The 20,483-nt window shown below is 35.6% G+C and overlaps 1 protein-coding gene across 1 annotated transcript in view; it reads right to left on the bottom strand.

Annotated features, from left to right (window-relative positions):
* The window catches only part of CFAP47 (cilia and flagella associated protein 47), a 264,229-nt gene that overhangs the window by 33,514 nt on the left and 210,232 nt on the right, over nt 1–20,483 (bottom strand). Inside the window, exons 58-60 of the mRNA XM_054628349.2 lie at nt 6,098–6,257; nt 5,380–5,471; nt 1,080–1,205 (exon numbers count right to left, since the gene is read on the bottom strand). Coding sequence (XP_054484324.2) covers nt 1,080–1,205; nt 5,380–5,471; nt 6,098–6,257 — 378 coding nt within the window. The remainder of the gene's footprint in view (nt 1–1,079; nt 1,206–5,379; nt 5,472–6,097; nt 6,258–20,483) is intronic.

Here is a 20,483-nt window from a genome sequence, read left to right as displayed (position 1 = left end):
TAAAATCTATTTAAAGACAGTAATTGCTGATATGAGATTACACTGATCAATGTGCATGTTTGCATGAAAATTGGCCTCCTAGGGAGGCATCTTGATTTACCTTTTACAGCTATTCACTTTTTCTGTTATTTGGCAGGACATGTTCTGTAACATGGTAATCCTGCACAGCCTCTGTTGGAACAGACTGTAAATGGCAGAAAAGGGACAGAAAAGCCAAGTTTGCCTGCCCTTCCAACTGATACCTGATTACCTGATAGACTGCAATTATAGCAACATCTGTCAACTCATCTTTTACCACTTAGAACAAAGTCAGAGTGCAGGTGAATCTTTTCCCTCATCTACAGCTAAGTTAAACACACATTAGTCTGTTTCATGTTATGTGTCATAATTTTTAAATAACATTTTCCTTATAAAGGATGATGACTTTGAACCCAAAATGGAATGTTAAGTTTCCAGGGTGCACAATTTTCAATTTTTTTGTAGTGACTATGACTGATAACAGAAGTACTGGTGATACAGCAGTAACAAGTATTCTTTCCTTACTACTTATTTGTTGTACCATTCTGTTTCAAGGAGAGGTATATTTTGAGCAGCTGCTGTATCTGAATAAATTGATTTTCACTGTGTTCTCAGCAGATTAACAGTAAGTGGAAGCTATCCTTTTACAAAGCTTTATCACTTCTTTCAAAAAGTCCTCCTTCTTCAATCCATTCTGATACCCATATTGACCTGCTGATGGGAATGCATCTTATAAACCTGCAGATAAATGTCTCCTGGCAATGTTTACACAGATGTATTTTTTTCTAACTGAAGACTTTGTGCAGGCTCTCTTTTAAAGGAGAGATTGTGTGTATGCAAGCCTCACATCCAGGACAAATTTAAAAAGAGGGAAGGTTCAGGTTTATAAGTGCCTATAGCTGCAGACAAAAAGTTAAATACTCTATACTTGCAAAAATGATAGAAATATGAACTGGGACAATTTGCCTAAACCTCACTCATTGTCATGGCAGAGCTGCACATCTAGTGAAGTACAGATTTGAAATTTTCCTAAAACAGTATGACATCAAAACTATCCTCACCATCAGTGACTTCTGGGGTGCTGGACAACTCTTCTGTGGCGGAGTTCCCCGCATCAGGCATGACTCCAATCAGCAGCAGCTCTACCCTCTGCTCCAGCCTCTGCCTGGCCTGACAGCGAATCACAACTGCAGAAAAGCAAAAGCATCTTATTTGCAAAGCGCTGGCATCTTGATTTTAACAAAGAAATGAAACATAGAAGCTAAATAGGCTAAGAGAAAGACAGAATTCCAGTAAGGAGCAAGATGGCTAAAAGCCTTTCCCAGCCTCCACCTTCTATTGTTCTGTTGTGGTGAAGTAGTAGAAAATATTGCTAAGCAAACAAAAATCTGTTCAGTTAGTTCCCAACAGCACTTGCAAATTTCTCTCTTATCTTTAATCATTAAATGTATCTTCATTTTAGTGGAACTGCTAATAGGAATTATGGCATAGTGTGAAATATGCCAGTAAGAAAGGAAGACTGAAACAAAACCAAAAAAAAAAAAAGATTTTATAATTAAATGAAAGAATATTAAGTTACTCTTTGCTTTCTTAGTTTAAGAATAATGTTGTTAAAACTTGACCTTAAATAGAAATATGCCAGAATAAAAAGCATTCTCGCATGCTTTCCAACTTTTCAAACTGGAAAGTTTCAGTTTGAAGCATCATAGAACTTCTTTTAGTTCAGTAAGTGATTTTAGTTTACTGCTTCCAAAGTATGTCTTTTTCATTACAAAGTTGTTAGGTTTTAGCTTTTACACTAGTTTTTATAAAGCTTATTTCAATAGTTTTGGTTTTTGGGGGTTTTTTTGGTTTTTTGGGGGTTGTTTTTTGCTTTTTCTTATTTAATAGCACAGAAAAAGAAGAAAATTACATAAAAACACTGAAAAAAATGTTTTCCTAAAGTCCTAGAACTTCTTAAGAGTTCTGGGAACCAACATGAAAAAGAACAGTTGATCACATACTTTTTAGTTTCAAGATCTGTAAGTAATTTTCATCAGAGTTAGACCCAATGTTTCTTCAAAAATTAACTCTGAAGTTAAGATAAGGAATTAATGATCAATAATTTGGAACCATATTGTGGTGAATCAATATGCAGTGTTTAAAAAAAGAAGAAGGAGACCTCTTTTTTTATATCATTTTTATTTAGCTTCAATTTTCAGTTCTGGCACTTTATTTACTCCGCAAAACAGATAATTACACAAGTTCAGGTAATTTCCTTTCTCCCTTGGTCTTGCCCTGTTTAACAACATGTAAGTAATTTCTAGAGATCTCTTAGAATTTCCATGAAGGAGAGTTACTGAAATAGGTTAAACACGGATCTTTTTGTTTAAATGTATGGCCTTCTATAAATATTGTTTTAAATCTATATTTAAAAATAGATTACATTCTCTGTATTCCACTAGTTTACCAAATGTTTCAGATTACTGTGTGCACATTGTGTCATGTTCTATTCTACAATTCCTCTTACTACCAAAATTGATTTTACATTTTCTTTTTCCACAATGGCTAAATAATATTTATGAATAAAATTCAGAGATATCTAAGATTTGACTGGACAAGTCCCTGAGCAAGCTGCCCTTGAGCAGGTGCTTGGATTAGAGGACCCCCAGTGGTCCTCTCCAATTAAAATTGCTGTATGCTTCTTTGACTCTACACTCTACAAGAATTAAAAGAATATTCTGAATGACCCCCCATTTGTAATCACTTCTATAAGATAGCCCAGGTATCATGTACTTAACATGTACTACATGGGTTGTGACCACTGATCATTTTAATTGGTCTCATGAGATAGAAAACCAAGTGACTTCTACAAGTTTAAGTATATTAAGATGCAAATAAGGATGACCCAAAGATGAACTCCTTAATATACCAGCAAAGCTGCTTGGGTTTTTGACACAGAAACTTGTAGCCTCCAGGCAATTCTAATAAATGTCTGTATTTAGAGAGATGACAATATCTTGATCATTATCTTTTTCTTTTTTTTTTTTTAAGTAGATTTCTTATTATCTGCTTTGGATTTATATCTTACAATGCAAGTTTTCTAAACGCCCAATTATAACTGAAAACCATAGGTTTCAGAATCATGGTAGGAATGGAAAATTCCATAAACACACTTAAAAACACCTATTTCTGTTTTCTGGGACATTCTTGAAAGACCTAGATTTTCCTTGAGAAAAAATATTAGCCCAACATAACATACCAAAGAACTTGGCCAAAGAACTTGGCCAAAGAACTATATGAATTCAAAATTAATGCAATGCATTTTTATGTATTACAAACATTTATTGAACAGAAACGAGTGGATAACAGTTATAGATATGCTACAATTTAGTTCTGATGTTTTAAAAAAACATTTAGGAATTTGAAATTACTTAAGGGTTGATAGTATGTGAGCTTCTGATCATATACAGAAGTTAGGTCACCTAGGCAATTCATGAATGCTAAACATTTTAATTCATAACTTATACAGAAAGTATTGGGTCCTGCACTTGGGGAACAACCACCTCGGGCAATGCCCCAGGCTTGGGCAAGAATGGCTGGAAAGCTGCCCAGTGGAGAAGGACTTGGGGATGTTGATGAAAAATAGCCTGAACATGAGCTCAGGTGTGCCCGGGCAGCCAAGAAGGCCAATGGCAGCTGGCCTGGATCAGGAACAGGAACCTGGCCTGGATCAGGATCAGGAACCTGCCCAGCAGGACCAGGACAGGGATTGTCCCCCTGTACTCGGCACTGGTGAGGCCACACCTCGAGTGCTGTGCCCAGTTCTGGCCCCTCAGTTCAGGAGGGACATTGAGGGGCAGGAGGGAGCCCAGAGAAGGACAGTGGAGCTGGGGAAGGGTCTCGAGATTAAGAAGAGTGACTGGGGGAGCTGGGGGTGTCTAGCCTGGAGAAAAGAAGGTTCCAGAGAGACCACCTCCATCTCTAGACCCACCTGGAAGGAGGGTGTGGCCAAGTGGGAGTTAATCTCTTCTCCCAAGTAACAAGTGACAGGACAAGAGGAAATGGCCTCAAGTTGTGCCAAGGGAGGTTTAGATTGGATATTGGGAAAAATTTCTTCATAGAAAGAGTGGCCAGGTGATGGAACAAGGTGCCCACAGAACTGGGGGAATCATCACACCTAAAAATATTCAGAAACCACAGAGATGTGGTACTTAGGGACATGGTTTAGTGGTTACACGGAGCTAATGGTTGGACCCAATAACCTTAGAGGTCTTTTTCAACCCTAATGATTCTGTGATTTCAATGAAAGCAACAGCCCAATAAAAGGGAGATTTATCTTGAGGAGTGCCACTGAATTACACAACAGCTTTAAATAACACAACAAACACCCACATTAATATACATGGTTCTAATGCTAATGAGACTCATTAAAGCCATCATTTTGGGCAACAGTTGATTACATGATAATATTCTGTTTCATTCCTTAAGGTATTAAAGTACAAATTAATGAGATGAAAGCTCTAATTAATACCACATCATTGGCATTTGTCTACAAGAGTCCTTAAGCAATATAAATTAATGACAGTACAAATATCTATGTTTTTTCAGCAATTGTCCCTGTATCTCAATACATTTAATGTAGAAAGGTAATATATTCACTTATTCAATCCACAAAAAGTAAGCTGAAAGGACAAGCTGGTATAGAATTGGTCCCACATTTACACATTGAGCTGTAGTTTCAGGGTTATAGATTTAAAAAGCTGTTCACAACTTCCTGTTTCGTAGCTCTGGAATTGTATCACACCTTAAAAATACAGATGGTCAAATATAAAAGCATTTACTATCCCCAAAATAAGCAAGAAATCTCCAAGAATGTCTTAATCTTTTAACGTAAGTTTACTTCTAAAGATCAAGGGGAAAACTTACTGCTGGTAAGCAGTTTTATATTCTGGTTTTGATGAAGAGATTAAATTCAAGGCTGAGAGAAGCAGCAAACACCTCCTCCAATATTTTGCACCCTGTAGACTCTCCAGAAGGGTGTTCTGGGTATGCAAAAAGTCTACCCTTGAGTCAGTCCTTTGCTCAGCTTACCTTCAGTTCTCAAACTCAGGATTAATTGGGATACTGAAGGGCACAGCCCTAAAGATTTAAAACTGCCCCCAATTCCTTTTATCCACAATAAGAACAAAGTAATGATCTAGATTTGCTTTAGAAGTGGGAAAAAAAAATTATTTTTAATATGTGATTTTATCTTTTTTAAGATATAGCTAAGTACTACTGCAAATTCTTGTGATCAAGCAGGTGAGAATATAACTGATTAATTGATTTTCTTAAATATTATTAAATATATTGTTCAAGCTTTTTTGAAGCATTACCTACCTGATTTCTGCTTTGGTGCTTCAGGTGTTCCATTAACAGGATAGATCCAGAGTATTCCCTGAGTTTCCCCATTCTCTGCTACAATAACATTTCTAGAAAAATACGATTAACAATTAGACTGCTGAAAATTCTGTTTCCAAAGTAATCTAGAATTAAGAGTTGTTGGAAAGTTTAGACTCTATTCTATTGTATGCTGTAATGCTAACCATATCTAAGAAAAATATGAAATAAAATCCAGCTAAATAGATTAGCTATAAATTATATCAGCCACAACTTAAATTCACTTAGTGTATTCAAACATTATAGACCTGCAAACATTTGGCCTGATCTGCATTTTGTCAGGTTATGTTTACACTGAGATAAGATTTCTGCAGTTTATGAATTACATAAAAATATCAGGATGTAAATCATTATTATATCAAATATATTGAAAAAAACAGAGCTTTCATTTGCTCAACATCCATAACCTGCACCAGCAGCCAGTACTTTAAATTTTCTTTATTTAAAGCAAGAATAGATAGGTATTAAAACAGACATATATCTTACCCTGAATCTGCATACTTTGCAGGGTACATTAAAAGCTTTTGATGGATACCCACTGCCCTCAAAATCAGACACTGGACTGCCCTTGGGAGCTACACATGAATAGTCAATGGGATAAATGGTGATAGGATTGAGCATCTCAACCACTTTTTCCTTTCCTATTAGAATAAATTACCTGTTTAAGTCTGTATCTGATTCACCAGTAACCTCATAAGGCCAGTTCTCACCGTTTTCCCTCATTACATGAACTACCACCACTGCTTTATAAATTTTCATTTCAGCTGGCATGAATAACACAGGGATTTCCAGTTTTTCTTTTGGAGCTAATCGGATTCCTGCAAGATGAAACAAATTGATGTGGTATTTTGGAAGTTTTCAAAATATTTTCTATCATTTTACTCATATCTTTCCCTTTTTCTTTTTTAATCACTGTTTAACCTTTTATCATATCGTATGGCTGTCCCTATAAAAATTTCCATTTTACCCTCCCTTTGCCACAAAAAAAAAACCCAAAACAAAACCACAATTAAGTGAATGTCCCCCATGTAATATTCAGAGATCATGTGTAACATATGCATGTCCATCCCATGATTTTGTAGGCCCTGTCATGTTTTTTTTCAGCTGAGTTACATCTGTGAGTAACACTGCATTAAAAAGATCAATCCCAAAACAAATGCTCACATTCAAGACAACTATGATACATTTAAAAGAACCTTCAGTATTATTATTATACAAACCATGCTTTTTCCATATGATTTTTTATCTGATTGATTTTGCTGTTTAAAAAAAACCAAAACAACAAACTAAACTTATGTTGTCTGTAATGAAGGGAGCCTGATATTTTCAATCTTTAAGGGCCTTTTTCCAGTGACTTGTCAGTCAGTCTGCCAAGTTTCAGAACATCTACTTCAGCTATTTCAGAAATAATCGAAAGATTACACAGAGTAGAACAAGTAAATCAGTCTTTTAACTACAAAGCTCTTTGTTTGAAAAGTATTCCTGGAATTTGCAGGAAATGACACCTCAGGGTTAGGGTTTCAGCTTTAATTCTATCTGCAGAAAATCCTCTTAGTTATGAGTAGCTGCTTCTACTTTAGGCTTTGAATCAGTTTTTGTGATAATATTTCACACTTTCTACAATGAATAGAAGCTGATGCAGGTCTGTGGGTACCACTCCCTAAGAATGAGGGACATGCAGCACCCTCCTGGGGATTGCTTCTTTGATCACCACAGGAGGCTTCATGCTCAAAAAATGCCAGCAGGGAAACTCCACCTGGTGCTCCAAATGGTCACCTTCCTCCAGCCAAAATTCCTCGAGGGTGAAGACCTCAGGGCTGAGAGCTGTAGAAGAGCGGGTGGTAGGGAAATTGTAATGCAGTCTTGGGAAGGATGAAATGGAAAAAAAGGTGGATGCACAGAAGTTTGGGAATGAAGGTGGAAGTGTTGGGAGACTAAGTAAAATGATGTCAGACAGGAATGGCCAGAAAGACAAAAAAAATTCAAGTCACATAAGGGAAGGAGAGAAGGGTTTGAAAAACAGCTCTCCAAAACACAGAACACGAGTCTGGACTCCTCATCTGCATGAACTCCCTACCCACATTTAATGATAAAGTCTATTGGTGATAAGCTTTTTGCTAGAAACACTCTTAAATTAAAATAAACTAACCAAATTAAGATGGGAAAATCAATTTTAAATTAGGAAAGTTTTCAATATTTAAAACCATACATACAACTCTGCAGGTTTTCTACCTCTCCCAGTTAAAAAGACCTCAGGACATAAAATATAGACCACTGCCTCACTTTATTATGAATGGGAAAAGCCATAGGAAGTTCTTACCTAAACATATCTGAATTTCTGTGTGTAAGAGGTTTATCATATACCAATTATGAAAATTAACCAGCTGCTTTGCATCTGTGATTGCTTAATTCTTGTGTATTTGTAGGAGTTCATCATGGCAAGAGAAATTTGCCTTTGAAATAATTACTTGAAAAGTTTTGTATCATGAAAGAGCTTGAAAATATCCTAATTAAAAATCCACTAAAATGTTAATATCTAAATTTAAAAAAACAAACTTTTTTTTTCCAATTTTGAAAAAAATTTAAGATTTTTCTTTGGATCTTTGAGGCATTATCTATCAAGCCCATACCCAAATTTAAAAGATATACGACATATACATGTGTTGTTGGCAACTACATGGTCAAAGTGAAAATCTTTTGAAATTAGCTACTCAATTTTAATCCAATATCTGAAATAAATAAGCTGATATTAGGCATAGTTACAATACTCCTGAAGACATCTGAACTGGGATCCACTCCTCTGGATCACACACCCACCACAGCACTGACACACTATTCCTTCCCAGTGAGAGAAGAGTCAGGCCTCTGCTGGGATTTGCCCACTTTGGGCTTACTCTGGTCTAGTTAAGACATGTATATGCCTTTAGTAAAGGCATGTAATATCTTTAAAACACAAGATTGTACTTCAGGATATATTTGCAATTACATTGCCTTGAATTCACACATACATGGATACCAAAATAATGGAAACACTTTGTAACACCATTACAGTGCATCCTTAAGGTTCATTTGCAAAGCTTTTAACAGATGGCAAATAGAACAGACTGTAAACTTATAACCAATTATATAGATTACATTACATATTTTGAATTGTAGCTTAATGATGCCTGTTACAGGGCAGAGCCTCTTGGTTTTTTTAAAATAGATTTTAATGCAGAATCCATATGATAGCATTCTGGGTCATTCTGGCAGAAAATTGGTTATTAAAGATCATGAAAAGACAAATTTTATAATATTCTGTTGAAACAGATTGTATTCACATTTTTAATAAAAAAATCTTCTCAATAGAAGATGCTCATAATAAAAGTAATTTTTACATCACCAGGCTTGCCTGCAGCTGTCAACTAACCAACTGATCATTAACTGCTAATTCAGATTTATTTCATTATGATTTTGGCTAGTTAATAAGATAGATAAAATAGGCATAATGGCAAATATAATTTGCTTTTATTTCTTCTTTCCCATTTAGAGAATGCAGGCTAGCACACAAAAAATAGCTCTGTGTACAACTTTAACAAAAATCAGGGTTACCTGATCCCACTTGCCTGGGGACCTCAAGTACTCTGCCAGGGATACCAAACACTGATACCAATGGCTGATCCTTTGCCTTCATGTAATTATTTTACTGCAATGAATATCCACAAATTCTGTGTAAGAAATCCACAGCAAGTCCCTTTGCTGAACACAGGTACATCACATTTGATAAAAAGCTTTGGGCCCGATTTTGATAATACCTCACTCTTCTTTCACTGTCCTACAGCCCATTAGGAAACAGTTAAATTTAGCAGAGTAAGCTCACTGGCCCATTAAAGACTGAAGGCATCTGACTCAAACCAAGGGCTGTAATTTGAGTCAACTGCCTTACAAAGAAGTGTGTGGAGCTCTGCATCCTCCCTCATTTCATTTTTAGGGAACCTTTTGTTAAGCCTTGCCTCTAGCCTCCCCAGAGGCTGCTGGAGAACACTGATTCTGTAAAAGATTCCTCAGGCACTGAGCCTAGAACACAGAACTGGATTAGATAATAAATCAAAATGAGTATATTTCAAATTCCTGGCTACAATTCTTTGGGACACTGCCCTGTGGTTGAGTTCTGTGTAACTTTTGTGTCAGCCCTAGAAAGCTCAGCACTGTGAGAGCTAAAATTCAAGCAGCAGTGGATGCCAATAGCTGGGATGTTATTTGGAAGGAATACAGATGGGTAAAAATGCATTTTTTGCCTCTACAGTAGATTAGGAAAAATGTTAAGAGCAAGCATACCAGGCAGTGTCATTGTAATAAAACGGTGATGGCAAGTAACAAAATATTCTGCATTATGTCATCCTCCCATTGAACTTTAACCTAAAGCCATGTATTTTTCATATTAGTAAGGTGCTTTGCAGGTAGATTTTCTAGATGTTGAAGTGCATCTCCCTGATTCACTGCCCTTAATTCTGGAGCATCTGAGTGCCTCCCATTGATTTTACCCAGAAGAAGAGCACTCAGTTCAGTCTCCTTTAAGTGAAAAAGAGAGATGAGACAGAGCTCAGAATATCTTGTTGAAGTCTCATGGAAAATCATTTAGGAGAAGGTACTAATGTTTGTTTGTTTGTTTTCTTGACAGTTTCTCCATTAAAATTACTATAGCAGCATTTTGATTAAACCCACTGACAGCCGTGCTAAAATTAGCACTGGCCATGTAAATGTCAGCTCACTATAATTAGGTCTGTTTTCTCCTATTATCCTCAGAATCTGGAAAGGGCAACCTCCAAAATATTCATACACAGCAGCTGCTGCTGGGGAATTATTGCTAATTTCTTCTCAAGGAGCTCATCCAGAAAAGAATTGATATCAGATAGTACAGAGTGAGCTATTGCCAGCACACCAGTATCCAAAATGTATTGAAAAAATCAGACTTAGGTATTAATTTCTTTTCATCTGCTGGAAGAGATAAAATCCTGGTTGACATATGAAAACTAAGATCTTTTATAGCACCTCTCCCAGAAGAGTTTCATTGCTAAATCCCAAGAGTCTAATAAAGAACAGACAACATTTCTACTTTGACTCTTATTACGGGTGGGTCCATTTTTGTTTGCATCATCTTTTTTTTAGTGCTTCCAATGAGGCTGCTTGAATTTTTTATTCCCTTTCATTAAAACACAATCACAATCCCTTATTATGGATTCTAATTAAAAAACTGTGAGAGTAGCAGCCTGTTAGTTTTGCTACATCAGTATTATATTTATTCAGTCCCAATGAGTAAATATAAATGTAATTTTCTGAATTGGCAGTCATCATACAACAGCCAATGGCCTCCATCTGTGGAGATATTCAAAATTTGACAGGATATGGTCCTGGACCACCTGATGGAGATGACCCTGCTTGAACCACAGAGGGTCTGGATGGACAAAATGATCTCAAGAGGTTCTTTACCACCTAAACACTTCTGTGCTTCTGGAATTCTGAGGTCATGATAGACCAACAGGCTTTGTCTTGCTTCTCTTTTTAAGAATTCACATAAAATGCATCCTTGTTTGCAAAACCAGACACAGATACTTTTCTCAGTGAATTGCAGGTGATAAGAAAAACAGTGCACCCTACAAAGGGAAAGCACAAAGGGAAGAACAAGAGATCACCCTGACATAACAATTAGATTTGGGATGCAATTAAAGGCAAAGAAACAGGATACTTCTAATTGCATCTTCTCTGGGACAAATAAAATAGAAAACAATGCACTTCAATATACTTCAAGTCCCATACAAATAGGTAAGTAAAAGAACTGATAAAATAGCCATGCAAAATGCCAAAAATTAAATTCACCTCATCCCATGTTTTAATATTTACATCATCATTTTCCTTCCTTCAGTAAAGTTTATTTAGGTAAGTGGGGTGCTAGAGAGGTTCCATTCACAGATGGTCCACAATGATTGCATTTCTTGGGGACTCTCTGCTTCATGAATTACGGATACTTACACCAAGAGGTAGAGTTGTGTTTTCCCTTTCCTCTGGCAGTTTCACAAAATCCCAGAATACCTGAAGCTGGAATGGACCTCTGACAGACAAATGGTCCAATATCTCTCTGCAGGCTGAGCCACCTACCTAGACCACATCCAAAAAAGGCTTTGGACATCTCCAAGGATGGAGACTCCATAATTTTTCTGGGCAACCTGTTCCAGTGCTCAATCTTCCTCACAGTAAAAAAAACCATTCCCTTTGCTCAGATGAGAATTTCTTGTTGCCTGTCATTGGGCACCACTGAAAAATTCCTTTTTCCATCCTTTTTGCACACTCCCTTCTGGTACTTATACAGAATAATAAAATCCCTCCGAGCTGATGAATTACTTAGTTGTAAAAGTTAAGTCATGAATATGCAGCTCAGATGCTAATAAACAATTTCACAAATGACTGGTTAAAACTTTATAAGTTGCTTTAAGAAAGACATGGCACAAATAAAGGCTTCACAACATCGCTACCATAAGCACACAATAAAATGTATTAGAGCATGTTTATAAGATTTGTTCACCATTTTATGGATCTTGTATTAATACAATTTTGCATACTACTGGCAGAGACTTTCTGGATTATTTAATTAAGATTTTTCATTTAGAATAATTTCTTTCTGGTACAAAATAATAGATTCAAGTTAAACACTTGCTATTTAGATTAAAATAAATGGATTGAGAACAGGGCTCAGTAATGAAATATGTTGTTTCATTTAATGCAATTTATTTTGTTTTTAAATGAAGCATGTCTGAAAGGCCAAGTATAAAGTTTTCCTTCCATTTATAAAATTACCCTTCCCTAACTAATAGCTTATATTGCAGTTTCAGTAAAAATCAAAACAATTCTTTTGACAGATATTGTATTTTGACCTATTATATTTATTTATTGTTGAAGTGCAGTAACAACTATGCTTACAATGGTTAAATACACTGAGGAAAAAAATGTTGCAAAGTAGAGTAATTTATTTTGCTGCTGACAACCAAAACAAGTAAAATCATACTTAAGATCTTTAACTCTGAGAAAACTTAAAAAAATACATGTAACAGAGATCATGAAAGTCACATTCTCTTATTATGAGACTAAATTTAAATGTTTTTTAAACCCCAATATAAAATTGTCACTTAATACATTTCACAACAAAGTCTCCATCACTTCCCAGTCACATCTGATTATAAATTTTGATGTAATAATCTTCTGCAGTAATACACAAATAATGTAAAAAACCTAAACTGATTTATCATAGATCACCCCTCTTATCTCTGAACTCTGATACCTGCAGCTTTGACTTCAGGTAGTTATTACAGAACTGTCTAAAAATCAAACAGAAAATGGACCAACATTCATATAGGTGCCACATTTCTTTATATTTTACATCTCTGCTGTTAACTTATGCCTTTGTCTTGACACCATTGGGTATCTTTGCAATTTTCCTTCAGGGGCCCTGGGGTGATGGGCTTGGGGTTCATTTGACAGAAATCCAGTCAGGCAGCACATCAGCAAAGCCACATCCAAATGAAGGACATGAGAGCAGTAAGGAAGCAAGGCTGAACTGAGCAGTACAGAGCAACAGAAGGCAAATGTCAGAGAAGGAAAATCATTGCAAAGCCAGGGAATAGTTCAGCAATAGGGATGGAAAAATGAACAAACAGAGCACAGGAGGAACCAGCAAAAAGGTAACAGGCATAGACAGTAACTTGCAAAATGAAGCCACGGCTGACAGAGAGCAGAATGTGTGGAGAAGGCCAGACTATTATATTAAAGTTTTTTGGCAGAGGCAATGCCAAAGAGATAAGAGTCAGGAGTGGAGAATAATCAAGAATGAAAGTAGTAAGTTTTCTATTTATCCTGTGGTCCAACACTTATTTTAAAACTTCATAGTGTACTGACAGTTTCTCTTGCTTTCTCCTTCCAAATCTATTTTTTTCCTCCAATAATCTGAGAGTTGGTAGATCTAGCCCATCCTCCTTTAACCAGGTCATCTATTTAAAAATTGTTTATCATCCTCTTTTTCCTGATGACATTTTTGCATTGATAAAACTCTGTGGATCATTCTGGCATCCAAAATCTAAATGTCTGCAACATAATAATGTCTTAGATCCAGTCACTGAAAGCAAGAGACAAACTTCAAAGTTGAAAAAGATGCAAAACCTTTTCCAAATCAGCACAGTAAAAGATGCAATACTACACCTCTTCTCTCAGCGATTCTATTTGTGACAGAATAAACAACAGAAAAGTAAAAACTCAGTTATTTTAGGTCAATTTTCCTTTCCTAAGCTAAATATTCATTTTAGTTCTGCACACATGTGAATATAACTGACATTCTCAGGAGAGATTAATTGATAAGTAGTTATATAGAAGAAAGACCATAAACTCAGTGTGGATGGAGAGTGCTGAGCTAAGTGGAGAGATAAGATGGCCATGTTTTTTAACAATAGGATCTTACATTCTCTACTTCAGTAACAGAAAATCTACTCAACCTCTCTTGCCCCTCTGCTACAGTGTGTTGGTTGTGTTCTGTGTACAAAAAAAATACTCTACAAGCACAACCTGCCTACAATCTCAAAGTAGACAATCACCACATGAATATTTTGAAAATGTAAAAGCCACACAAGAAATGGCATATGCTTCTTAAACAAGTGTGACTTTCAATTTAGTGCCTAGCCACTAAAAACACCACCAAACCTTGTCCTTTCTCTCTTAAAAAAAGTTCATGTTACCCTAAGATAAAGTACTAGCAAGTAAATTAGGACTATGACAACTTCCCTATTTCTTAGTCTTTTTCTAGATTGAAACATACACAAAAGTGTCTTGAGTTCATGCCTGAAAGGAAACTGTAATTGCTTCAGATCAGATGTAATTGAAATTCTGACGTATGTCAAATATCTGATTACTTTTGACAGATGTGTTTTTACTTTCACTTTAAACTTCACGGATATATGTGTCTCTTAATCTGATCTCTGAAAGCACAGCCAAATTGTGAAGCTATGGCAGACTTTAATCAAAATCTGCAAAGTGTTGTGAAATCACTAATGACACCAGTTGCCGTTACATCCTTCTACTTACAGGCAACCAAAAATTGTACTGCTTGCTACAAGTGTTCAGAAGACATAGCACACTTCATACAGCAGACAGTAACTGCAAACAGTGTGACTGTGAGTCATATAGTCATATATATATATATATATATATATATAAAGAGAGAGAGAGAGATAGTGTTATTCATTTTCACAATTATGGTAAGTACACTCTTCGTCATTTGAGGTTTTACAGGTTTCTGTAGTAAGGTAGAATTGATTTCTGCCTTTTTTTTTTGGTCTTTTCACACTCAAGAAAATATATAAAGATGGTAAGAGGAATCCCTCTTTAAAAATAATGTTTGCCCATTAATTTGACTTGTGTCATAAAACAGTAGTTCAGTGAATGACAGAGCCCACAATATGCTACATGTATTTCATAGCTATGAACAGCACTATTGTTGTAAGTGGACTAACAGCAACTTCTTCCTAGCCTACCAAATTAGACAAATATTTTTATTGCTCCACTTTTGTATCCTTTTGACCCACTCTACTGTGTGTGCAACATGCTAAAATCAAACATGTGGCAATGCCAGCCTCAATGTTAAACCATGACACTTGTCAGCAGGTAATCTCCAGATTCCAAAATACTGAATTATTTACATTTATTATTCCATCTGAAAATAAATCTGCCTTAAATTAGAATATATATCAAGCTCCTACTTACAAAGAAGAGCAAATAAAATACAAAAGAAAATTCTTTGATTTCATTAAAAATCCCTAGGCAGAGCATCAGTTTTAGAGCTGCAGCTTCAGTCTTAAAACTATTCTAAAAGCTGGCCCCTTAAATGAAACTTTTCCCCTATTCACAGTTTTTCAGCTAGAGTTCTTTGTCCTTGTCCTTACAGGTAAAATATTCAAAGGTCAGCCAGGATATTGCTGCAATGTAACTGAAGCATTTGGGGCTTAGCTAGGAGCTGATGTCTTCAGAGAACGTGGACTTCACCACATTCTAGAAATAGCCTAAGACACTAACAACAGGCATAGACAACTTGGTACTTAAACCAAGCATTCTTCTCTTCCTAATGCCAGTTACAAGTTCAAGATATTTCTTGTGGTCTATGGAAGTGAAAATGAAAAGATAAAAATCATGGGCTCTGAAAACAAGGTTGCAGGACTCAATTCATAAAACTTTATGTAGGAATAGAAAATGCCTGAGAACAGAAGACCCTTCATTTTTTTTTCCTATTTATTAGGGTGTCATTTTGATTACTTCATTCGTCAGGAGAAAATGTAGTCAAAAAATAGCCTGGATGTCACTGCTGTTGGATTTTATCTTATTTTTAGGAAAGAGTGCTGACTTGACTGCAGTGGCCTCATACAGAGGCCAGCAATCATACCTCTAGGATGACAATTCATAGAATACATCTTGTGTTCTGACTGCTCTTATTGACATGCAAAACCTGCTCCAGATTTTATCAAGACCATCACAGAACAATAATTTGTCCCTAGAGGAAGTACAGAAAAAAAAAACCCATCAGCAATATTCTCTAGCAAGAAAATCTGTTGAGCTGTCAAGTGCCTTTCTACTTCAGTGATATTTTTGATTTTTATGGACAAACTAGTAACTCACATTGACTTGTTCTTTTTTTAACAAGTAATGATTTCTGACAGAATCTATTTTTTCAAACTCTGAAAATTCACATGTCTACACAATATAATCTTTTATTGTCAGTGCAATCTCACATTCTGGTTATGTACATTCCTGCTATTCAATCATTACACCATGTTAGGACACATCAGTTTAGAAATATCCAGAAATATTTTAACCCTGCTACAAAGACCTGGGAGATGCTGGACCAATGAATGTGACACATGGCTGCTCACTTGTCAAGAATCGGGTATGGCTACAGATCATATTTGAATTTCATTAAGACTTCATTCAAGTAACACAATATTTTATCCCTTAAATTTCTGTGCCTAATATGATAATTATTACAATTCTCCTGGTCCCCTGAGGGGCAGTTGAAATGCAGTATGAGTTTCCAGCCATAAGTACAATTAGCATGTTCATGACTGGGGACTGTGCATTGATTCCTGTTGTGTGAACAAGGTTAAAATCACCCCTGCACCTGTAATTTAGAGCAAACAGTAATCAAATATCCAATAAATATATGAGCTGCTGACCTCTGAAATTCAGAGATTAATATAAAGGGATATACTTGAGGGCCTCATGAAAAAAAAGCAAAATGTTTAGAAGCGAACATGTAGGAAATGAACTAGATTAAAAAACCAAATAAAATTAAGCCTAAAAGTGGAAATTAATATTAAGATATGCTGGAAGGGATCAAGGACTCAAATTACTTGACAGTGTCAGGATGATTGTGAATCATACAGAAGACAGCCTTTGGATGACTCAATGGTAATTGGGAGCTGCAGTGTTTCTGGAGGGGCGGCTGCTGCAGATCCTGTACCTCTCTGTGAATCCAGAAATGGAAACCATTTGATTTCCCATGGAAACCAAATGATACACTATCAGCCAAAATTCAGAAGGCAAGATGACTACTTTATTTTCACGCAAAATACAAAACAAATGTCTAAAATTTAGCTTTTACTTATTTTTTGCTTTCACAAACTGTTTGAGTTCCCAGTAAGAGACAAGTTTTCTTTTGATTCAGGAAGGAAGAAAATGGATCATTTCTGATTCTCTTCTAAAACTTAGTTAAAATATAGCCAGAGATAAAACTATAACACCTTTCTGGAATAGAAAGGAGACATTTTAGGTCAGTAACTGTAACCTCCTCTGACAATAACTTGTGGTGAGATAACTGGGAAGGAAAATTTTCATGCAAGTAACTTAATCGAGATAATACATTTTAAATCTGTCAAAACAACAAGCTGTCAGCCTTCAAATCTAAGCCTTTTTTTCTCTCCATATGGTTTAGTGTCTAAAGCAGCTCAAGGCACAAATGATTTGCAGCCAAACACTGAACAAATGTAGGGACAAATGCATTTCCCAACAGCTGTTTGTCATAGGTGTGAAGTGAAGAAAAGGCAGAGGAAAAAACCCTGTGTGTAAAGATGACAAGGAACAGATCTTTACAAGCTGTCATTTGGTATCAATCTAAAGGAAAAAAATAGAAGTTTATTTTCTGATACATGGCAGCAAGGAGTTGGAGAAGAGTAGAAAAAAGAGTTAGAAAAACAGCAGTTCATTTTCCTACAATGTATTGCTTTTCCTGGTTGAATATATTGGGTCTCAAAATTTAATTTAAGTTTTAGATACGTTCCTTTTCTATATAGACTAATGACCAAAAAACTTACAATGCTGATTCTTTAGAGGCAATAGGTTACAACAGTAAAGAAAAGAAAGCTTGTACAGTTTGTATCTATTGATGGTACTTGACTTCTTGACCCTGTTTTCATCCTGATGTAGTAAAAGAATAGAAAAATAATATAACGGAAATTCTGAAAATTTTAATTCAGAAACTTCAAAGTATTTTTTTCCCTTTTTGGATTGTATTATTAAAGCATGTTTAAAACATATTTGATTATGCAGAACTCTGCAGAGATCTTTTTTTGTTTCTTCACAGCTAAATATTTCAGTCATTATGATCACCTAACTTGAGTTCAATACATAGAAAGAACTTATTTGAAAAAATCAAGGTTCACTCTCAATAACTCTTCTTGAACAAGAGAATTTAATTAGGAAAAAACCACAGCCACTTGATTTAGAACTTGTCAGCGATAGAGAATCCTCCACGTTTCATTGAGAATTGTTCTGAGAGTTAATTAAGCTCATTGTTAAAAATAGGTTTCACTTTTAATTTGTCTACTGAATAACACTGACTTGTCTTCAGTCACTGCTTTTTTCTGTGACACTGAATGCTTCATCACCAACATTCTGCTTTTTAGAGAGACAGGACAAACAAATTGCCACCAAAATTCTCTTTGGTCAGTTAAGTAATTAGGGATCACTGAATCTCTCCCTCTCATCCTGAATCACTTAAACATGCTTTTATTGCAAAATGAACAAACAACAACTGCAGAAGGCAACCCAGGCTAATTAACATTGTATATCAAATAGAAGGACCCTAGAAGTAAATAGGCTTCAAGAAGTTGGAAAAAAAAACCCTGCATTTTTTTCAATCAATGAGATTGGCATAAAAAGTAGAGGTACCAGAAAGCAGGAAAAAAAAGGCATTTCCACTTAATTCAGAGTTGGGAGAATTGGGTAAATCTATACATCAAAGAAAGAAAAATAACACAAAAATTAATTCTTGATTTGAAAAAGGGATAAATCAGTAAGAAGAAAAGATTAACAGGATACAGCTTGTGATTTCTCATTTGAAAGGATGTAAAGTTAGCTGGAAAGATAAGGGTTATCCAAAATTTCCTCAACAGCTACTGACAAGCTATTATATTGTCTAGTGTCATGTGCTATTATGTGTGATAAAACTGATTTGCTTGTTTGTGCATGTAGAAAACACATTGTTGACACAGGTCTGAAAAACAGTTCTTTCCAGCAATCAAATTCTTATTTTCCTATTTAATGGAAAAGAGAAAATTGTGTACAATGGCTAGAAAAAAAAGGAATTGGAACAGCCCCTAAGAGGACAGCATGCAATTCAAGCTTTGGGTTCTGCTGGTAGTATGCAGCAGAGGTAATAAAAAAGGTTACAAACCTCAGGGATTAGCTAAAATTACTGGCACTTATTGTGAAAAAGGCAATGCTACCTGTAATTGATAGATATCAATCTTTATGGGCATATAATCTTTGTTTTATCTTAGTATCTTTCTGAAGGAGAAAATTACTTAATTTATAAGGGATTTTCAGTGCTTGTGGAGAAATCAGATAAAAGACAATTCAACACCAGAAATTGTTGCAATACTATAGTTTTCCCCTCAGTGTAAAAACATTCTTATAACACAAGCAGGAGAACAAGGCAATCAAAAACCATGATCTGAATTCTTTAAGTTCATCTATTACAAAAAAACCTCTCAAGTTAACTACACTGAATTTAGCACCTTAAAGAGGCAATTAATAGCTCCAATTTAGAGATAAAAGAAAGTCACATCATGAAGTTTCACAGACCTCTTGATGATTACATGGGATAATTTTCATTCCATGTCTCCTTTTGGATTTTGTATGAAAATCTCTTTTCCCAATGCTTCACCAAATGATTTTGAGAAAGAGAATCTTACCTTTCAGGCCTCTGGGTTTTATTTTGAAACAACCATGACTTTAGTAAGGAAAAACCATTATACCAATGTTTCCCTGGTTTAAAATGAATAAAATGCTAAATCCCTTCTCTCAAGTAAGAGAAGATACGTGAAAATAAAATTATTAAGTATCTTAACAAGATGTGAATGCAGAAAGTACTTAAGGTTCAGTCCACTTTCACTACCCATATAAATTTCAGCGGTTTTGAATATTTTTGCAAACACAGATTTTACCTAATGTAGTATATTAACAGTAAAAAGAGCAAAATCCTTGAACATAAACTACTGGATGGTAAAAAAAATGTTGTAGCAAGAGGAGTCTGAGAAAGTAAAACCCTCTTCCAATGCTCTCATGACCCTTTAAATTACTGTGCAAAGAAGTTAGCTTAATTTCCCTCCACTCAACAGATGGTACTAGACCAAATATGTGATACTAGACTATGAGTGTAATAAAGCATCTTATGTACATTGTTAAGATAAACTTTGATGTTCAATGAAGAATTTTGTGCTGCATGCTTCAGTGGTTGTGAGATATTATTCCTTCATACAGTAAATGTCACGATTCAAACACTTTTCAGCTATTTGCAATGTAAGTCCTGGTTCTGCATTTCTCTAAAAACACACAAATGATGTTCAGCACTTAATACCAAAATCCCCTCTGTTGACTGACTTACTATGGCTTATGGGCAGAAAAAGCATCCCACTGAAATAAAGGCCAGGTCTGGGTTAGAGTTACAGCCCACCCTGGCCTTTCACACACAGCAAACA

The sequence above is a fragment of the Agelaius phoeniceus genome, chromosome 2 (genome assembly GCF_051311805.1).
Source record: "Agelaius phoeniceus isolate bAgePho1 chromosome 2, bAgePho1.hap1, whole genome shotgun sequence".
NCBI classification, from domain to species: Eukaryota; Metazoa; Chordata; class Aves; order Passeriformes; family Icteridae; genus Agelaius; species Agelaius phoeniceus.
Note: the sequence above shows the minus strand (reverse complement) of the source record. Positions and strands in the feature narration are given on the sequence as shown.